At 47.2% G+C, this 19,307-nt stretch overlaps 1 protein-coding gene across 7 annotated transcripts in view; it reads left to right on the top strand.

Moving 5' to 3' along the window:
- Positions 1–19,307, top strand: part of rc3h1a (ring finger and CCCH-type domains 1a) — a 32,865-nt gene that overhangs the window by 6,019 nt on the left and 7,539 nt on the right. For 2 of the 7 annotated variants that reach the window (XM_061237413.1, XM_061237414.1), the window contains exons 2-19: positions 2,779–3,219; positions 5,903–6,041; positions 6,938–7,177; positions 7,901–8,076; positions 8,439–8,639; positions 9,398–9,530; positions 9,809–9,936; positions 10,040–10,152; positions 11,034–11,324; positions 11,513–11,709; positions 12,221–12,636; positions 13,393–13,545; positions 13,794–13,949; positions 16,009–16,228; positions 16,600–16,690; positions 16,800–16,896; positions 17,598–17,759; positions 18,617–18,717. In XM_061237413.1, the coding sequence (XP_061093397.1) occupies positions 2,989–3,219; positions 5,903–6,041; positions 6,938–7,177; positions 7,901–8,076; positions 8,439–8,639; positions 9,398–9,530; positions 9,809–9,936; positions 10,040–10,152; positions 11,034–11,324; positions 11,513–11,709; positions 12,221–12,636; positions 13,393–13,545; positions 13,794–13,949; positions 16,009–16,228; positions 16,600–16,690; positions 16,800–16,896; positions 17,598–17,759; positions 18,617–18,717 (3,245 nt within the window). In that variant the 5' untranslated portion in view covers positions 2,779–2,988. Of the gene's footprint in view, positions 1–2,625; positions 2,691–2,778; positions 3,220–5,902; positions 6,042–6,937; positions 7,178–7,900; positions 8,077–8,438; positions 8,640–9,397; positions 9,531–9,808; positions 9,937–10,039; positions 10,153–11,033; positions 11,325–11,512; positions 11,710–12,220; positions 12,637–13,392; positions 13,546–13,793; positions 13,950–16,008; positions 16,229–16,599; positions 16,691–16,799; positions 16,897–17,597; positions 17,760–18,616; positions 18,725–19,307 lie in introns of those variants that run through there. The other 5 variants (XM_061237415.1, XM_061237418.1, XM_061237417.1 and 2 more) reach the window with 5 other exon arrangements.

Here is a 19,307-nt window from a genome sequence, read left to right as displayed (position 1 = left end):
CCTGAGCATGGAGTGAGCATGGAGGCAGGGACATTTGTATGTGATGTGCTGTTTCCATGTTACCTGATCCAGAGACTTGACCTAACAACTTAAAATTAAAGCAACACAGCCTGTCTTTATCATAATTTTATGGTCATGCTGTATTGTATTTCGACATATTTTTCTTTAGACTGGTAGCCTCTAAACACCAAGCAGGTGACATCAACAAGCCTGGACTAATTAGCCTGCCATTTTCTTAGTTATATCAAGGCTAAAAGTTAGAATCTGATCTGCATGTGATCAAACCTATCAAATGTCAGTCATACTGTGCCAGGGCTACTACTTTTAGGTCTGTATTTTTAAAAGCTCGGATTCCATTTTGCTGAAAGGCCAGTTCAATGTATAAATTCATGTTTACGTTTATTCAAGCTTGCTTTGCTCACACAAAGCTTGCACAGATAATGCCCAAGGAAATGTCTTAGTGTTACAGCTACTGCTCAGAAGCTTTTGTTGATCATTGTGACTTCATCATGAGTTGCTCATTTTGAACTTCTTGTGTAAGTATGAGCACATCTGGAGCTAAATCTTAGTTTGTCATTTGGAAGAGCAGGCCTTCAGTCAATAAGTCTTTTACTGTATTCCCGGAATGTTCACTATCATTCAGGCAATCTAGAGATCTAGTCTTTATTTAAAACACTTTGTATGACTATTATACCAACTCTCACAGTTACAGTTGGAGTCACCCACCAGAGATGGCCCAGGAACTACTGCACTTCCTGTGCGTATTAATGTAGCGCAGTGTATATTTATAGCATAATGACGTTTAACACAAGTAAAACAATATGGCGTTTCCAAGGATGTGAACAAAAGGGTGTTTCCTCACTCCTTTCCCCTCCCAGTCGTCACTGACTTGCATGGGCTTGAGCATGCACACACACGCATGCACACGCATGCATGCGCATGCACACGCATGCATGCGCCCACACACGCATGCACACGCACGCACACACACAGGCGCACGTGGGCGCTCACACACACACACTTGAATGTTTCCTTTTCTTATTTCATATGTGCACACTTCCTCCTGTTCTCTGCACTCGAGTCACGCAGGGACATTCTGCGGTCTGTTTCGGCCATTGCTGATAAGTCCCAGTTATCTGCAGTGTTACGGCTATATTTAGCCTCCTGGAAGCCCTGTGGAGGGAAAGAACACCTGATTGTGAGTACAGGTGAAGCTGGGCGTGGTGACACAGTTGCGATTTCGATGCTGCTTACGAGAGGAACAGGGACAGGATGTTACACAAGCACCCAGGGAGGGAAGAGATAAGCGTCCTTATTTTGAATGTTATACGTGTATCTGTTGGCACTGGAAAATGAATAAGCAGTTTCTTTGACTGGTGAATTTTTATTTATTTATTTATTTATTGCTTGCATTTAAAGATGGCAAGTTACTTGTGCTGGTCACCTTAAGTTGTTTTAAACAGCTTGACACTTGCCAACTTGAACTGAACAGATTGTGGGAAATAGCTTTCTCTGGAGGATGATGGGTAATGGCAAACGGGTAATGGTGATAGTCGGCATATTTGGTTACCAAAGAGTAGTAAACTTGATTTGATATTTGATAACTTTTATTGGTTTTTAAACTAGAATAAGAGTGTCATTCTCAAAGGACCACAATACTATTTTAATTGATTTAATTTTAAGCAAGAAATGTTTTATTCCTTACCCGGACTTAGACCAGGTGTTCGCCTTTATTTTCACTTTTGTGCACTCACTGGCTCGGTTTCCGTGTTAACTTAGCATAAAGACTTGAAGCCTATAGGAGTCGGTAGCCTACCACCTTCAAAGTGAAGAAATACACCTTACAGCAACTCTGAAGCTCTTATTTACATGAGGTATCATGTGTATTTGAAATACGTGTGCGGGAAAAGAATTGTAAAAACGACAGACTTTGTTTTTCGGAGAAGTTAGACTGTTGGAACTGTAGCCACTGAACACACATGTATCTTTCGCTGGTTGAGCACAGTGATCCGTGCACCTTCTGAAGGTGGAGCTACTACCTTATCCACTGCACTCCACCAGCGGAAGACGGAAGGGTGCACGTGTGTTCAGCGGTTATACAAAAATGAATGAAATCAAACATCTTGTCCAAGTCTGGTTAAGTGGGGGAAAAAAGGTATATTTACCAAAATATTTCTTTAAAGCGTGATTTCTTTTTATCTCCAGGGCTGCAATCAGGTTATGCTGATTTTAGAATGTAAAAAAAAACAAACAAAAAAAAAACAGTGACTGTTCGAGCCGCTGAAAGGAGTTTGTTTGTGTTGACTTGTTTGTTGATGGGTTCAGATGGTAATAACCAGATTTGTGTTGGCTTTGAAGCCCTTGAGGCTGGGATGGTAAGAATGATATTTGTGTTGGCTTTGAAGCCATGAATTCTGCCCCGAGAGATGCTCCTGTTATTGGCTGAATGACTGTATTATAAATAGGCCTGGCTGCAACTCATCTGCCTGTTTACTCTTTAGCTGGCATTTAATGAACACCACCATGGAGTGGGGCAGCTCAAACACTGCAGTTACCATGTTCTTACACAGCAAAGTTTTCTTGGTCCAACTGATTAGTCCTTTTGTGGATGTTTTGGCGGGTCTGGGTAAATGTATATTTGATCAACCAAAATGAGGTAGCCTTCATCTGTCCATTTGGAAAACAGGCAGGTTAGTTATTTTTAGTTATGAGCAAACACAATGTCAGATGTGATGTGTATGTTGCCAACCTTAAATATCCTCTCTTTTTGTCTTTCAGGTTATGTACTTCACACTGTGTGCTGAATGTCCACGATGTCTGAAAATATTTAAGAATATTGATGCTTTGAAGAGTTTTTTTGATTCCAGTGGAATCTGTAGGATTTTTGTTTCTTTTTGTTTTTAAAAAAACAAAAAAGCTAACACATACATACACTCAAGAAAGTTAAGATCTCAAGACGCAGTTTCCATATAGCTCACGTCCGTTAAAATGCCCGTACAAGCCCCACAATGGACCGAATTCCTTTTGTGTCCGATCTGCACCCAAACGTTCGAGGAGACCGTCCGCAAGCCCATCAGCCTGGGATGCGGCCATACCGTCTGCAAGATGTGCCTGAACAAGCTGCATCGGAAAGCCTGCCCCTTCGACCAGACCACCATCAACACCGACATCGAGCAGCTGCCTGTCAACTCCGCTCTGCTGCAGCTGGTTGGTGGACAGGTAAGACTGACATCGTGCCCGGTTGATACTCTGCTTTTAACGTCATCTGGCTCCCTCTATTGTGTGTTATGCATTTGGCCTAAAACAATGGCGCTCATCTTGAGTAAAAACTGAGCTTGGTTGACGTACCTCTCAGTATTCTTGAGTATTAAGTGTGACGGCACCAAATTCTTCTCAAAACCTTTCTCAGTACCTTAAAAGACACATCCTTGCCTACTTAGTAAAAATGTGCATCACCCTACCTGGGCCTTGACATCCCTAGTTGTGTATTTGAGAGGTTTCATTGTTATTCATGTTCTTTTGAGACCAGTAGTGGTTTGACAACATTGCTGTGCTCGCTTCTATAGCAAGACCCAGTACCTTAAGTGTGGTAAGCTTACACGTCATGCATGGCATTATTTCTGTGCTGCTAACCATACTACCATCTGATATGGTGGTATCAGATATTTAATGCTGGTGCCCATAAAATGTACATGACCTAATTGTTTATTAGCACGTGACCATCAGTTACACAGTAACATAGCCTTATTTTGTCTGAAACAATGTGCTAGCCAAGCAGCTTTTGTATGATGTGACCCTGACGCACAATACGTTTGAAAACCCCTACTTTAAACAATTTATTTTCCTTATCTGACTCACTGTTGACTTTTAGCTCTTATTCATGCAGAGGAATTTAGGGAGTTTCCCCTTCACCTCATTGCTTTCAAGTTTTTTTCCATACTGTGAAACTGCCAGAAAGCTGCTAGTTTTGTTGTTTGTCAGCTCTGCTAAATACTTCAGGGGTAATGATCGGAAGTGATTGAACTTGTTGGGGGATGTTCGCACTGGTGAAAATTATTCATGCAAGAGGGGTCACACCTGCAACTGAACTAGGAAAGGGGGAAAACATGACACACTCATGGAAACAGGTGATTCTCCTCAACAAAAGTGATGGATGGAGGGAAATTGGATGTCTGTGGTGATGATCAGCTATTTGGGAGTTTAGTTTCACAGGGTCGGAGGCAGTGTAGAGTGGTTGTTCTGGCTGGGTTAGATTTCAGACAGGATGACGCCGTGCTGTGGGACTGTCGCCCTTTAGCTCCCTGCGATACTGGCACCTAGTGTTTGTGTGTATGTGTGTGTGCGCACGCGCGCGTGTTCCTGTACGTGACGATGCTGAGTCATCAGTGTCACTCAGAGATAATTTGCAACTCAGACTCCAGTCTAATCGAAAACATTGTGCTGCACGACATGAAACTGAGCAGGGCAGTTTCTATTGGTCAGGAAAACCCCCCCCCCCCATCTCTGCCTTTAACAGCCCGCAAAGGGATGTCATATCCTGTCTGTCGAGTTCTTCTCTTCCTTATGATTTGGTGCCAATAGAAACAAGAGGCTTTAAATGCTGTGGTATGCTTTGGGTATAAAGGGGAAACCCCATTTAAAAACAAATGCCTCTTCCAGCTGTGTACCGTTTCCTGGAGCTACTGATTGTAGACCTTCTGTGGAGCCTGGATCTGGGCTGAAGGGCAGACGGGGCTATGGACAGGAGCTTGTGATTTCAGCCCCCCGCCACTGTAGTTCAGGCTCATGTCAGGAAACGGGAAGGCTCTTCTGCAGTTTTGCTCAGTGGGGCAGCCTGCCACAGTAGCACCGGCCCGGTCCAGATTCCAGACACAAGCACCCATGCCCTAGACCTGTGCCTTAACAGGATAAGCCCCCTCCCATTAGTGTCTTTGAATGGACACAGCTGCAACTCCCAATTGAGCAAGTGTACTCTTCGCCTCCGGTGAATGTAGCTTCAATAAAACAGTACAACATGTCCTAGGTATTTGGGCTTTTATGGATTGGATTCAACATCCAACAAGGTTTTACATTTTCAGATTCCAGCAGCAGCTCTGTAGTTCAGAAAATGAATTGAATGCATTTTATAAGTTATAACCTTGAAGTTAAGGGAACTGTCATTCTCAGATTTGTTTTATATTTCTGAAATACGACAGACCAGTGTAAATTGAGCCCTAATTGAATTGATCTGATTAGACCCCAGGTCTGATGTATTGGCTTTTATTCCGTTCTTATTTCTGTGTTCAGTCAGATCATCAGCCCAGTTATGTCTGCACACACTGCTTGTGGGTTGAGCAATGAATCCTTTCCATTTAAGCAGCGGAAACTCTGCATTGTAGAACCTGTTCAAGTTGAAACTTGATATTTTCATACAGTAGAATGTTTGCGGTTTCGATTTTATCTTCCTTGTTTTGATGGTAGTAAATTGATGTTTTGAGTATGTTTTCCATGGCTTATTTTCTTTAAGGCCTGCTTATGGACTGGTAGATCAAAGTAAGACCTTTTTTTGAAATCGTGAAATTCCATTTGCAGTTTTTTAGTGTGCATTCCAGAGTTGGCTTAACCTGTGACAAATCCTATTGCGTCATGAGTTTCCTGGAAAAAGTAACACACTGCTTCCGGAGTCCTTTCCCTTCCCAGCTGTGTGACTGCTACACTGGAAATTTACTTTATTCATTGTGGGGGTGTGTGTGCCAATGTTGCAAAATTGGGAATTCAGGAAAATGAACAAAAGGGATATCTGTAAGCTGAACCCCAGACCAGCTGTGTGAATGGCGTGTTTGAAACGCGTCTCAGGTTTGTTGTCGATCGTTCTGTGGGATTGAAGGGCTCAGAAGTTTTCCTTTGTCCCCCCCCCCCCCAGGTGCCCAAGCTGCAGCCCCTCACCCTGCTCACGGGTGCAGAGGACACCAAGCACTATGATGAGGCCCGCAAGTGCGTGGAGGAGCTGGCTCTTTACCTCAAACCTCTCGGCAGCACCAGAGGTGAGCCACACTGCACGGGTGAGCAGCCGCCGGGCCTAGCAGCCCCTCCCTTAGGTTTAAGTGTAAAGATGTGCCCCTCTCTTGGGCTTAAGTGTAAAGATGTGCCCCTCTCTTGGGCTTAAGTGTAAAGATGTGCCCCTCCCTTGGGCTTAAGTGTAAAGATGTGCCCCTCCCTTTGGTTTAAGTGTGAAGATGTGCCCCTCCCTTAGATTTAAGTGTAAAGATGTGCCTCTCCCTTAGGTTTAAGTGTGAAGATGTGCCCCTCCCTTAGGTGTGCTTATGTGCCCTGCAAAAAACAAAAAAATAAGTCAAGTATTTCATCCTTATAGTTAGACTTAAAATATAAAAGTGAAGTAAAACAAACATTTTGTCAATGAAGTGTGAGTCTCTTATTTCGAGATTTGCCAGTGGGGTAAGCCAAATGGGGTAAGGTAAAAAATGAGCTACTATTTTCTACTTGAGAGAAAATATAACATTAAGTCTCACTACAAGACTCAAACACACATTTTTGCAGTGTGTTCCATGTAAAATGTATGGCTGTCTAAAGTGCACTGTGCCAGGGATGCTACTCTGAATTCAGTAAGAACGAAGAGGGCACCCTCTGTGCCTGCATCATGTGTGTACACTTTATTTCAGTTGTATCTGTGTGCCAGTCAAATAGATGGTACAATTATCTGCCATGTGAAAGGTTGAAGCCTTTCTGTCCCAAACGTGCCATAATACTATTGTTTTGGGCCCCAATTAAAATCCCACTATATATTCTCAGCTTTCTCAACCAAAGCCAAGGCCCCTTAGGATTTTGGTGGTGCTACTTCATACTGGGATTGGGACTGAAAGGGTTAATTGAAAACGCTGTCCTTACCTGTTCAACACCTCTTCTTCCTCTCCCTCCCTCCTCCCTCTCTCTCCCGCAGGGGTGGGTCTGAACAGCGCGGCCCAGAGCATGCTGAGCCGGCCCATGCAGCGGAAGCTGGTGACGCTGGTGCACTGTCAGCTGGTGGAGGAGGAGGGCCGCATCCGGGCCATGCGGGCGGCCCGGTCCCTGGGCGAGCGGACCGTGACCGAGCTCATCCTGCAGCACCAGAACCCCCAGCAGCTCTCCTCCAACCTGTGGGCCGCCGTGCGCGCCCGCGGCTGCCAGTTCCTGGGCCCTGGTGCGTCCCTCGCGACCGGCTCCCGCTACGTGCCGATATGTACCTTTACTCACATTACTGTAACCTTCAAAAGGCAAATGTGGCACATACGAAGTATCGGTTTGACTGACCACAGTGAAAATCCTTCAGCTCTTTCAAAACATTTCCAAAACTTTGGGTGTCTCGGTGGCGCAGCCTGTAGAGCACTGACCGCATGCTCATTGCGAGCCGCGACGTCGGCGGTTCGAATCCGACTGTCTGACATTTGTCGCATGTCTTCCCCTCTCTCTCACTCCCATTCTTCCTGTCTCTCTATACTATATACTGTCCAATAAAACTGAAAAAGGCCTAAAAAATATCTAAAAAAAAAAAAAAAAAAACATTTCCAACACTTTTATAAATATTGTATGTTATAGGTTATATTTTACGAGCGATTGTGACCTTTCATTAGCTTAATAAAAATGTGGTGTAGGGCTGTGGTTCCCAAACTTGGTGGGAAGGCCCAGCTGTGTGCGCTGGTTTAATTCCAGGTTGGGAATCACTGGCATAGACAAGAGGAAGCTGAACTTGGCCAAAGCCTGTTTATTCTGGAGCGATTCGAATGCCTGAGATTTTATTATGTGAAACCGAGTAGTGAAAAGAGCAGTGACGTCATTGGGGAGTTTTCAGAATTCCGTAACCCTAATCTCTGTGGAAGGCTATGTTTGGTGCTGATGTAGAACTGTGTGTGTGTGTTGGCTGTAGCTATGCAGGAAGAGGCCCTGAAGCTGGTTCTGCTGGCTCTGGAGGACGGATCGGCACTGTCGCGGAAGGTTCTGGTTCTGTTTGTGGTGCAGAGGCTGGAGCCCCGCTTCCCTCAGGCCTCCAAAACCAGCATCGGACACGTGGTGCAGCTGCTGTACCGGGCCTCCTGCTTCAAGGTGACGCTCCGCTCTCCCCCTCCGCCTGCCATTGACATCCATTCCAATTCAGCCCCATTTCCATTGAAACTTAGTTCATGATTTAAAAATTCCTCTTGGACGAGACATTTTTTCAGATCATTTCCTGAATTGGCTGAAGGCTTAGTTAAATTTTTTTAGTTAAATGTCTCCAGCACCTATGGTCAACACAGTCAGGTGCGCAAACCTTAATTCTTGTACGAATCAAATCCCTGATTTAAAGTGCCTAGGCCAACCCCCTCCAGGCGAATGCGCCTGAGTTTGCGCCCGAGTTTGCCCCGTAGATGAGGTGGCTGGGTTTTCAGGAGTAGCACACGCTGACCGGGCCCTGTCTCTGTCTGCAGGTGACGAAGCGAGACGAGGACTCGTCCCTGATGCAGCTGAAGGAGGAGTTCCGCACGTACGAGGCCCTGCGGCGGGAGCACGACTCGCAGATCGTGCAGATCGCCATGGAGGGCGGCCTACGCATCGCCCCTGACCAGTGGTCCTCCCTGCTGTACGGGGACCAGTCCCACAAGTCCCACATGCAGTCCATCATCGACAAGGTGCGCCGCTGTTTGGGGAGTCGGCCAGCTCCGGGCACATTTTTCAGCAGGCCGGAGCACTTCAGGCTCATTGTTAATGACGCTACGCCATTTTGCACCATATAGAGAAATTCCTCACCTCTCATCGGCCGTATGGGAGACTCTTAAATGCGCAGTGGCGGCATTTATCACCTGCCTTGAGCAACGCATAATAACTAAACTGCACCCATATATGTTCAAATAAATAAAAATAAATGAAATAAAATAGCTAAATCTAATGCTTATTTTGCCATGGAAGTGCAGAGGAGTAAACTGTGAACCTTCATTTGTATGTATGATTTTTACACATGGAACATTGATGCACAGAGAAACATGAAATAAAATGTATCACTTCATATTGTCTGTGAATTGTGGCTGCAGTGTAGAATTTGTCACCTTTGCATTTGTCTTGATTGGCTTCCAAACGGCCTGTTACTCTACATTAATTAAGACATTTAATTAAACAGCTGGTCTGTTGTTTTAAGAAACGGCATGTCTTAAAAAGGTGCAGTTTGGGGCGAGAACACAGCTCACAGACACGCAGTGCAGTCCTGTCCCCTCTGGTAAACTCCGTTCCTTATTTACACTCTGAACCGCTACGCTCGGCACAGGAAGTGTTCACTAGGTGGTGCCAGATTTAGCTGAGGTTGAGAGGGTGGTGTAAGCTGGCCGTGTGTGTGTGTGTGTATGTGTGTGTGTGTGTGTGTGCTGAATCTGTGCTGTGCTTGTGTGCGTGTCAGTTACAGACCCCGGCGTCATTCGCTCAGAGTGTGCAGGAGCTCACCATCGCTCTGCAGAGGACTGGAGACCCAGCCAACCTCAACAGGCTCAGACCGCACCTGGAGCTGCTGGCCAACATCGACCCCAGTCCAGGTCAGACTCTGACTGACTCGCTCTCTCTCCGTACTTCCTAGTTTAAAAATGCTCCCACTCCCAATGAAGTCTCCCATTTACCCAACCCAGTGTCCTACTTATTGTACATTTAATCAGGTCAGAATGAGGGTATGTTATCATCATGAGTATATACTGGTTGCATTGCTGTTCATGTTATGTACACTGTTATGGGCGTAGTTGCGCTTGATTGATTACGCAATGCACCTTAAGTTGCGGTCGCTGTGGTCCTAAGAGGCTCTCTGTCTTTGCCATCTCAGACGCTCCACCCCCCACCTGGGAGCAGCTGGATAAGGGCCTGGTGGCGGTTAAGACCGTGGTGCACGGCCTGGTGGACTTCATCCAGAACCACAGCAAGAAGGGCAGCGACCAGCAGCAGGTCAGTTATGTGCGTCCCTCCCCGTGCCGCCACACATCTTGCAGTAGCGATACGGTCCGCGTGAAGCCCGGTGAAGAAACGTCTCTCTCTCGTCTCTCTCTCTCGTCTCCAGCCTCCGCAGCACAGCAAGTACAAGACCTACATGTGCCGGGACATGAAGCAGAAGGGCGGCTGCCCTCGTGGAGCCAGCTGCACCTTCGCCCACTCCCAGGAGGAGCTCGACAAGTGAGTGCTCTGACCGCGCGCTGCAGACAGGATACGGGCCGAGGGCCTGTGACTGTTCTTCAGGCGCTGCCGTGCGGTGCAGTTTGAAACCGGAGATGACACAGTTGGGGAAACTGAAAACCCTTATATGGTGCAGCTTGTCGAGTGCATGAGAGAGTGACTCGGCAGGGATGCCAACGCCCTGATTCATCCGCAGAGTATGACTATGTGGTCCGAATGACACAATAGCATAACAAATCGGCACGTGTGGAGACATTCGATGACGGGAAAACACAGATTGTGACTACTACATTTCGTTGTGGGGGGGAATAAAGAAAAAAGATTGACGCTATATTTTTTCTGTATTGTTACCACTGACTTGCATTGAAACGGGAGGCTGTTGCCAAAAGCCAAGTTTGGCCGGCTCACGTGGAGCAGCAATAATTGGCTCGCTGTTCCAGAGGGAGGGACTTGGCAGGGTTAGTAGATCGCCGCACAAAACAAGCACCTCGAGCGCCTCGGAATCACGGTCACGACTTGTGAGACGAGACGGCTTGAAGAAGGCGTGTCGCTCTCCCGTCGGCCGCCGAGGGATGGGGTGTGGGCGATGTATCTAATACTAGCTCTAATTGAATCAGACGGGGTCCAATTGGCTACCAAATTGGGAGAAAAAGGGGAAAAATCGGATAAAAATTATTTAAAAAAAAAGAAACGGGAGGCTGAAATCATCTGTGCTGGGGCCAGCCGCACTGGCGCTGGTGAGCGACATGTCTCAACAAGACCAGGAAGGTGCGCTTCACTGAAGCCCGGTTTTGGCCGCTTGGCGGAGACGCGGGCCGGCGGCCTTGCGGAGACCATCCGGAGCCGCTGCGGTACTGACCCGCTCCCTCTCGCTGTGACAGGTACCGCAAAGTGAACAAGCGGCTGGCGGCTCGCCGGCCCCTCAGCCAGTCGCTGACCCAGCTGAAGGAGGTGGGGCTGCCCTGCTCCCCCGGCATGCAGCAGGAGGACGAGAGCATGGAGGTGCTGGGCCGCAAGCCCTCCTCCCTGACCAACGGCATCGTGGCGGCCGGGCCCGGCTCGCCGCTGACGCAGCTCATCTCCCGCGGCGCCGACCCGGCCTACAACCCCGGCTGCAAGCCCGTCAAGATAGACGCGGTCAGCCTGAGCGCGCCCGGGTCTCCCCCTGACTCGTGAGTGGACCTGGCGGTCACGTGACCCCCCCGACCGACCTCCTGTACTCACCCTCGGGACATCCAGTCCGCAGTTCTGCCTTCAGCAGCTGCCTTGATTCTCCAGAAATACCCAGTGTGAATTGTTGCTGAATCGCACGACTGATAGGGACTTCATTACCGACGGACCTTTCCTCTTTTTGTTTCAGTTTGGACACCAAAGTGATGGCCATGAACCCCCATGGCTTGTCCCACCCGAGGATGGAGAGCCTTTCCATGCACAAGCAGCTTCCCGTGGTCCCCAGGGGACCCCAGATGTACCCCCAACAGCAGCCTGAGATGTTCTACCAAGAGTCCAGACCGCCAGCCTCTGCGTCGCAGTACGAGACCTCCCAGTACCCCGCGGGTAAGAGCACTACCCTTCCCTTTACCCCTTGGGATGTGCCCCGGGTCATATTATAACATCATAAGAAGCATACGCAAGATTTAAATCATATATGGTGGTAAAAGCATCAATATATAATAAAGTTTACTCTGCTGAGAAGTGCCATCAGGACTGCATTATTGCTACATAGGAACACGTTTTAGTTTTAGTGTTTGGTTTTAGATTGCTTTATGTACCCACTTAAACCCACTTAAAATTTAACCAGAACAACGGTAGTGCAAATAAAGACATTCTGTGAAGACTCTTATCGTGTCAAAGAGTGGTCCTGATGCACCTTGATGGAGAGCAGGCTGATGTTGGTGTTGGGGCTGATCAATTAAATGTCTTGTCTTTTGAGGCTTTCAGGGAATTTTAACATTTCACTTTTTTGTGATTGGTAGTGCAGTACCCTAGTGTTATAGTGTTGGTACTAGGGTACTAGTGTAATGCTTGTCTGTATTTAAACGTGCCGTTCTGTGCTCCCTCCCCCCAGGTAACCCCTACCCCTACCAGTCCTCACAGTATGTCCAGCGCTACATCCGAAACGCGCCCCCTCCCAGCGAGCCGGGCATGCCCCCGTACCAGGACCCGTACCCGGGCCCCTACGCTCCGGAGCGCCCCTACCCCGCCCCTCAGTCGGGCCCCCCGTTCTCCGCCATGACTCAGCACGTGTACCCGCCTCACTACGACAACCGCCGCCACTCGCCCTACGCCGGGCCGCCGCCCCAGCCCTTCGCCCCGCGCGACGAGCCGGTCAGGATGAGCCCCGTGCCCGTCGACGTGCCCCCGCCGCCCCCGCCTCCCGCCGCGGGCTCCCCCTACCTGTCCGAATCCTCTCGGGACAGGTACCCCCCAGAGGCCTACTACCCCGTCGGCCCCCACCACAACCAAATGAGGCCGTACGCCAGGGTGAGTGGAGCTGCGCTTTTAGGGTCCCTCCACGCGCATACTCGGTCCATCACGTAATACATGGGGTAATACGGGGACGGGCTGTCGTTTAACAAGTTGCTCCACCCGGTTACGGTCTTAATCCCTCCGTTCCTGGCAGTAAGTTTGAAGGCAAAGTTGTTGGATTGTTTACAAAAGCTAGTTTAACTTAAACCTTCCGGGCCCTCAGTTTGGGATGCTAATTCTGTTGATTTTAAAGTTGATTAAAAGTGTCTATAATGCTGTGTAAGTTCAGACTCAAATCTTGTGCAGATTTGTGAAGATGCAGCTGTAGTCTAAACAGGAAGCCAAGGGATGATGTGCTTTATGCGTATTACTTTAACTCATGTGGGAAGTGTTTCTTTGTGTTATGAGGAAGTGGGCTGGATGATGACTTTGGTCGTCATATTTTTTTGGTGTGTGGTAAAATCTCAAATGTAGATCTGAAAGATTCCTCTTCCGCAACCCATTACCGCAAATCCGATGCAGGTAAAATATATTTACAAAGCAGTTAGAAAAGGCAGCTATGTAGCAAGTCCAATTGTCCACCTGCCATTTTACATTACATTACTTTATTATCCAGAGCGACATACAACATTGCATACCCATAACCAGGGCCAAGTGTGCTGAAAGACCCTAGAGGGAGGTACAGGTTCTTTGCTGCCCTCTCCCCTTGTGCTCCCTTTTGGGTGAAATGGCATCCCTCTCCCGCTCATTCACCCGTCCTCTGTTCCCCAGGACCCCTCCCGCTCCCAGCACAGTCTGGATTACCTCCACCGCAGACGCAAGGAGATCATGGCCCAGCTGGAGGAGAGGAAGGTCATCTCTCCCCCTCCCTTCGCCCCCTCGCCTACACTGCCCCACACTTTCCCCACCAACTACCCGCAAGAGGTGAGTTCCCCGCCCGGCAACTGTGCAGCTCCACCAGACAATCGGAGAAGCAGGACAAAGTGCCTTTTCCTTGTGATTTTTGTTGCTGAGGAACTGTTGTCGTGCTGCCTTGAGTATTCCACTTTGTTGCATTTGTAAGAAATGTTTGTCTCGGCTTTGAAATTGTTGTTTGTAATAGCTGTGAGAGATTGCAGCATTGTGTTCTCATTTGGTTTCTCTTTTGTGTTTGTTTGCATTTTTGAAAGCAGTATATGGAAGAGAACCCTCAAGCTTTTGGGAAGTGTCGAGAGCCGGACTATCCTGGCCAGTACTCCCCCTGGTCATGTGACACCATCGGTTCCTATATTGGCACCAAGGAAGTCAAGTCCAAAGACGTCATGGCCGGTGGTGCCGTAGAAATGATGGTGAGTTGGTTATGAATGGTACGGAAGTGTGATTAAAAACAGTGTTCTTTTTATAAACAGTAGTTTGGGCTAGGATTGTGTTTGTGTGCACGGTGTATGCGATTTGTCCCCTGGAAAATATCATATGGTATTCCGAGTAATAGAAGTGTTAGTGTAATCTAGGCAGAGCTGGTTGGTGCGGATGTACTGGAAAGGGTTCAGAAAGGGAAAAGTAGAGGAGGGAGTCGTGATCCCATTACGGAACTGTGACGATCTTTCATTGGCTTGTGCAGCTGCCATACCAATGCTAGACTACTCACCACGTACTGTATTACATAGGGGATAATTCAACTTCACATTCTATTGTGTCCTTACAAATAAGCTTTTGCAATATAAATGAATACTTTCAGTTTAAATGCGACTGTAAAGTTGGTGTTTTGTAAGGTGTACCATATAATTTTCAATAGCTGCTGGTGTGAAACTTAAATCCGTTTCCTTGTTCCTTGTTACGTGTCAAACTGCACACTGCGTGCATGACTACCATTGTGAAAGTGGATGGCTGGGAATAGTGTAGGTGTGTGATTCTGAATTCGCGTAAAAAGAGGCTGTATGAAACCACCTGTGTGCTGATGGCCTCTCCGAACACGAGGAGCATGTTGAATTGTGTTGGAACACCTCTGCTTCCTCCGCCTTAAATTCAGTTATAAATCATAGAATTTGAATTTTTATTGAAGTGGCGGCAACATGTAGTCCCGGAACAAGAGGACTAAGAATAGTATTATATGAACAAAGTTGGATGAGTGGGCCGATTTGGCTGTTCTTTTTAAACTCAGAGACTGTTATTTGCAGTTATTTGTGCAACCACTGGTTGAGCAATTAACCTATAGCAATGAGTTGCTCCATGTGTGGGAGGTGAAAATAGGAGCCTTGCGTGCTGTACTGTAAATATTGGCCCTCAGCCTGCACCCAGCTCATCACCTTTGCCAAATGTAAATGCAGTGAAAATGCCAGCTGACCACAACCAAACTAAAACACACTCAAGATAAGTGTAGGGGAATACCCGATGTCACTCAGCAAAGCCAGACTCTTCTGACTTTAGAGAATGGAGATCCTTCATATGTATTTATTTTTTCCTGTGGGATTTGGTCTCTCTCTCAAGCAACCTTTGTCCTCATAAGGGAGCACTGCGCTAAAGACAAAAGGTTATCTCACATTTGCTCTGCTTTTGTTTGTTCTCTTTATGTCCTGTTGACTGAGCAAAGTGCACTTGCTGAAGAGGAGTTTGCCTTTCGTGGTTTGGGGGAAGCATCTTTATTTTTGTTGTGAAATAAACTTAAAAAAAAAAGATATATATATATATATATATATATTTTTTTTTTTTTTTTTTTTTTGGGGAGGTTACCTAAATAAGCAAGGAATAATCCACAATGAGGCACGATGCGGGGGCCGAACCGGTCGCCAGCTCTAACCACTTGACGCTGTTAAGGTGGCTAATGTTGCTATGGTTACATGTGTTAGTTACATTATGATAAAAATAGTGGGGCTAGAAGTTTTTCTTGGTTAAATTCAAGGTTTTAAAAACATCTTAAATTGGTTTCTTATTTGAAACTACTTATTCATTATTCCTGGTCCACCTTAAATTTTTTTGCCTTTTTGCAATTCTTAAACCCCATAATCGTCTTGGGCCACGCATTAAAACATCACACAATTTAGTCAACAAAGCCAACATATTAGCTGTCTCGATGTAACGTTACTCTACTGTACAAAACCATTCAGTTATATTAGATGCCATTTGAACATTTGTAAATGCAAATAGCTTTATTAGCATGACAGCCGTAGTTAATAAAACCCTGTTTAACTCGTATCACACTGCTGGCGTTTGATGTCTCCTTGGCAAACTACAGACAGCGTATCAATTTAGAACGGTGATTGGGCTTCACCGGCGTCTAATCAGAATAGAGTATTCACCGAGATTGTGGTATAAATAGTATTATGCAGTGGAACGACGCTCTTGTGTATGTATTTTACTGTATATTATATTTATGAAAAGCCGTAAGTTTGACTCTTCTCTCACTCTCAGAATGTAGACAACAAAGGCTTAAGGGAGGCAGCCGTGGACATGCAGCGCCGGCCGGCCGAGGCCAAAGATGACGACCCCATCATCCCCTTCGGCCCGCTGCCCACCGTGTCCCGCTTCGGAGCCATCTCCCGCACCTCCAAAACCGGCTACCAAACCACCGGGCCGGTGCAGGCCATGGCCTCCTCACAGGGATCTGCCACCAAACACATCACTGTAGCAGGTACCCCATGACCCCTCTCTGACCTCTGCCACCAAACGCATCACGGTAGCAGGTACCTCATGACCACTGACCTCTGCCTGCCACCAAACACATCACTGTAGCAGGTACCTCATGACCACTGACCTCTGCCTGCCACCAAACGCATCACTGTAGCAGGTACCTCATGACCATTGAGCTCTGCCACCAAACACATCACTGTAGCAGGCACCTCATGACCACCAGCACTGCCCATGCTTGGGAAGGGGCCTTTCTAGCCCCATGTCCAGATTAGTGCCTTTGTTTTTGTGGAGGTCTCGCTCTGCTGTGGAAAATGAAAGTGAAGTGAAGTGACTGTTTTGTGACGTTGGTTTTCATCCGTCTCACACCCACAGCTGATTACACGTATGGGAATCATGGAGGCTGGGGCGGAGCCCCGTACCCTCAGCACCAAAACATGACTTCTCAGGGACACTTCAGCGAGCGGTATGGAGCACCACTTTCAGCTTCCTCATTCCTGTCCCATACGTTTATACCCCGCTGTTCCGTCCAGTGGTTCTCACGTAATAGCTTGTTGTTCCTCTCTTTCATCCAGTCTGCCCATCCCAGCCCAGGACAGAGAGCAGCTGAAGATGGAACTCCAGCAGGTCAACCAGCAGATCAACCAACAGACCCAGGTCCGCAGTATGGAGGTGTGTATGATGCACGCACACACGCACGCACGCACGCAAGCACATGCACACGCGCACACACACACACAGTCTCTTCCCCCAAACTCAGATCTCTCACTCTTTCGTAATGCACAGACCAAAGCCATGGAAACATCTTCCAATCTTCCCCTCTGCTCGATTATGGGGAATGATGTTGAATTCATTGACCATCTGCCTTTTGTCTAAAGAATATCAGATGTTCTCATATGATATTATACTATATTAGTGGCCACCGTCTGTAGTAATGGAAACGGGAGTTATGATGATTCATTTACTACTGGAGGTTCCTCTAATAAATATGAATCATGGCAGTGGCTGAAGTGCTTGTATCTTCTGTGCAGTACTTTATTGCTCAATTTGCACAGTCATTGGACCTCTACTGGGCTGGTCAATGAATTGCCTGCCTTTAATTTATTAGTTGTTATGACTACTGGAATGTGCGCGCTGTGCACTGCTTGGGCCTCTTAAGTGTTTTCCTTTGCCTGGTGGATGTGTCCTTTGAGCCTGTAGTGTGATGATGCTTCCATGTTGCTGGTGTTTTTTTTTTTTTAGTAGATTTCCATGGGGAGGAACCTCCTCTACAGTCCATCTGGCTTCTTCTGTGACGCGGCATTAAGTCATGATGTATTTTGGTGAATGTTGACGCCAGGTGTGTGGTTGACCCCTGTGCTCCGCCCTGGCAGGCTGTCAGCAGCGGCCTGTTGCTGCAGAGGGAGGCGGGCTCTCTGGCTGCCCCTCCGGGGCCGGGCGAGTGGTCGGCCGGGAGCGTCTCCAGCGAGCAGCTGAGCCTGGAGCTGCACCACGTGGAGCGAGAGATCGGCAAGAGGACCCGCGAGATAGCCATGGTGAGTGCGGAGCGGGGCCCGGGGCCAAAATCCCTCCCTCTGTCATCGGTCTGAACCCAGAGCTGAGTTTTTTGGAAGCGTTCTTCTGGCCCGGCGGGTGTGGTTTCTGGGTGCGGCAGCTTGCCGTTGCATGGCTGGAACTGTGGAGGTGTGTGCTGACTGGCAAATTTTCCACTGGGAAAATATGTCATTGTTTGTTAGTAAGAAACAGAAACGGAAACAGAAAATGTCATGTTTCTTGCGAATTCCAGTTCCGTCATGTTTAGACAAGGTAAAAAAATGATTTCATGAAGTGCAGAAACTGGGAAACTGGAAAGTCCAGTACTGAGAGATCCACCTAGTCAGATCATTTTCCACCCTGTTACCACCACCCTCAAACCTCCATAGTCACTCAAATCACAGCTGCATCTTATCAGGCAATTAAAAAATGTTATTGTGAGGAAACTAAATGCATATATTTAATCTCTTTACAATATTATATTTTAACTGTTCTCCATTGGATAATTTAGGTGAGACCCCTGTCGCAAGCCACTGTGCAATTTGCATTATCCCAGATCTGTCACAATTGTCACAGCAACAACATTAAAAATCTTGTTCTTGCTGTTCCCTTTCCATGCCCATCAGTAGACACAGCGTGTCTCCCCCAGCCTCAAAACCTATTCATTCAGGAGACTCGGTTATAATGGATTTTTTGGTCCCGTTTCTTAGTTGCACTTCGAGTTGCATCAGAGTGCTCATTATACATGAAGGCCCACGAGAACATTTAGGCCCTGTCAAGGCCATTTGGTTTCTAAAAGGAACAGTTTCTTGCTTTGTTCTGCTCATTGCCCATGAATATTGTTTCCATTTCCTTGCAGGAGAATCATGTGGCTCACGATGTGAAGTACAAGCTGAAGGCTGCCGAGAATGGGCAGCCTGACCACAAGGTCCAGCGAGACGACCACCCCATGACGCTCAGGTCAGCAGTAAGCATTAAGATAGGCCTAAAACTTTCAGCCCTACCCAACCAGAGCCCTCATTCTTTCCAGCCTGAGCCCCAACGTTTTGAAAGCTTGACCCAGTTTGATCCCAAGTTTAATAAGTGCGTCAGTGTAGAGCCACGCCCTGGTTTGAGGTAATCTATCGGTGATATTCTGTTTGGGAAAAAATGCAACTGACTTTTGGGTGTGATTGTTATTATTGGCACTTGGCAGGCTTGTGTCATATACCGTCATAATGTTGATATTCCTGTTTGACGCTGCCGTAGTTAACCAATGCCAGATTTGCCAAATCTGCTTATAAATCATACAGAAATGCAGGCTGTGTTTCTTTTGGGCCTGTCCCGTTATCTGTGAGATATGTATGCTGTCTTAAATGCAGCTGTGCAAAACTGATCTGTTCATTTACATGCTGATCTGTATTTGTTGTTTTGACATTTACGGGTGAGAATGACCTTTTAGAATACATTTGTCGAACAGTCCCACAGATTTCGGGGGCAGCACACTTTTTATCTTTCTTTAAAATGTACCTCTGACATTTTCCAAAACCTTTACACAAACCTCTGAAATC

The sequence above is a fragment of the Conger conger genome, chromosome 4, assembly GCF_963514075.1.
Source record: "Conger conger chromosome 4, fConCon1.1, whole genome shotgun sequence".
Lineage (NCBI taxonomy): Eukaryota > Metazoa > Chordata > Actinopteri > Anguilliformes > Congridae > Conger > Conger conger.
The sequence above is the reverse complement of the archived record's forward strand: the minus strand, read 5'-3'. Positions and strand labels throughout refer to the sequence as shown.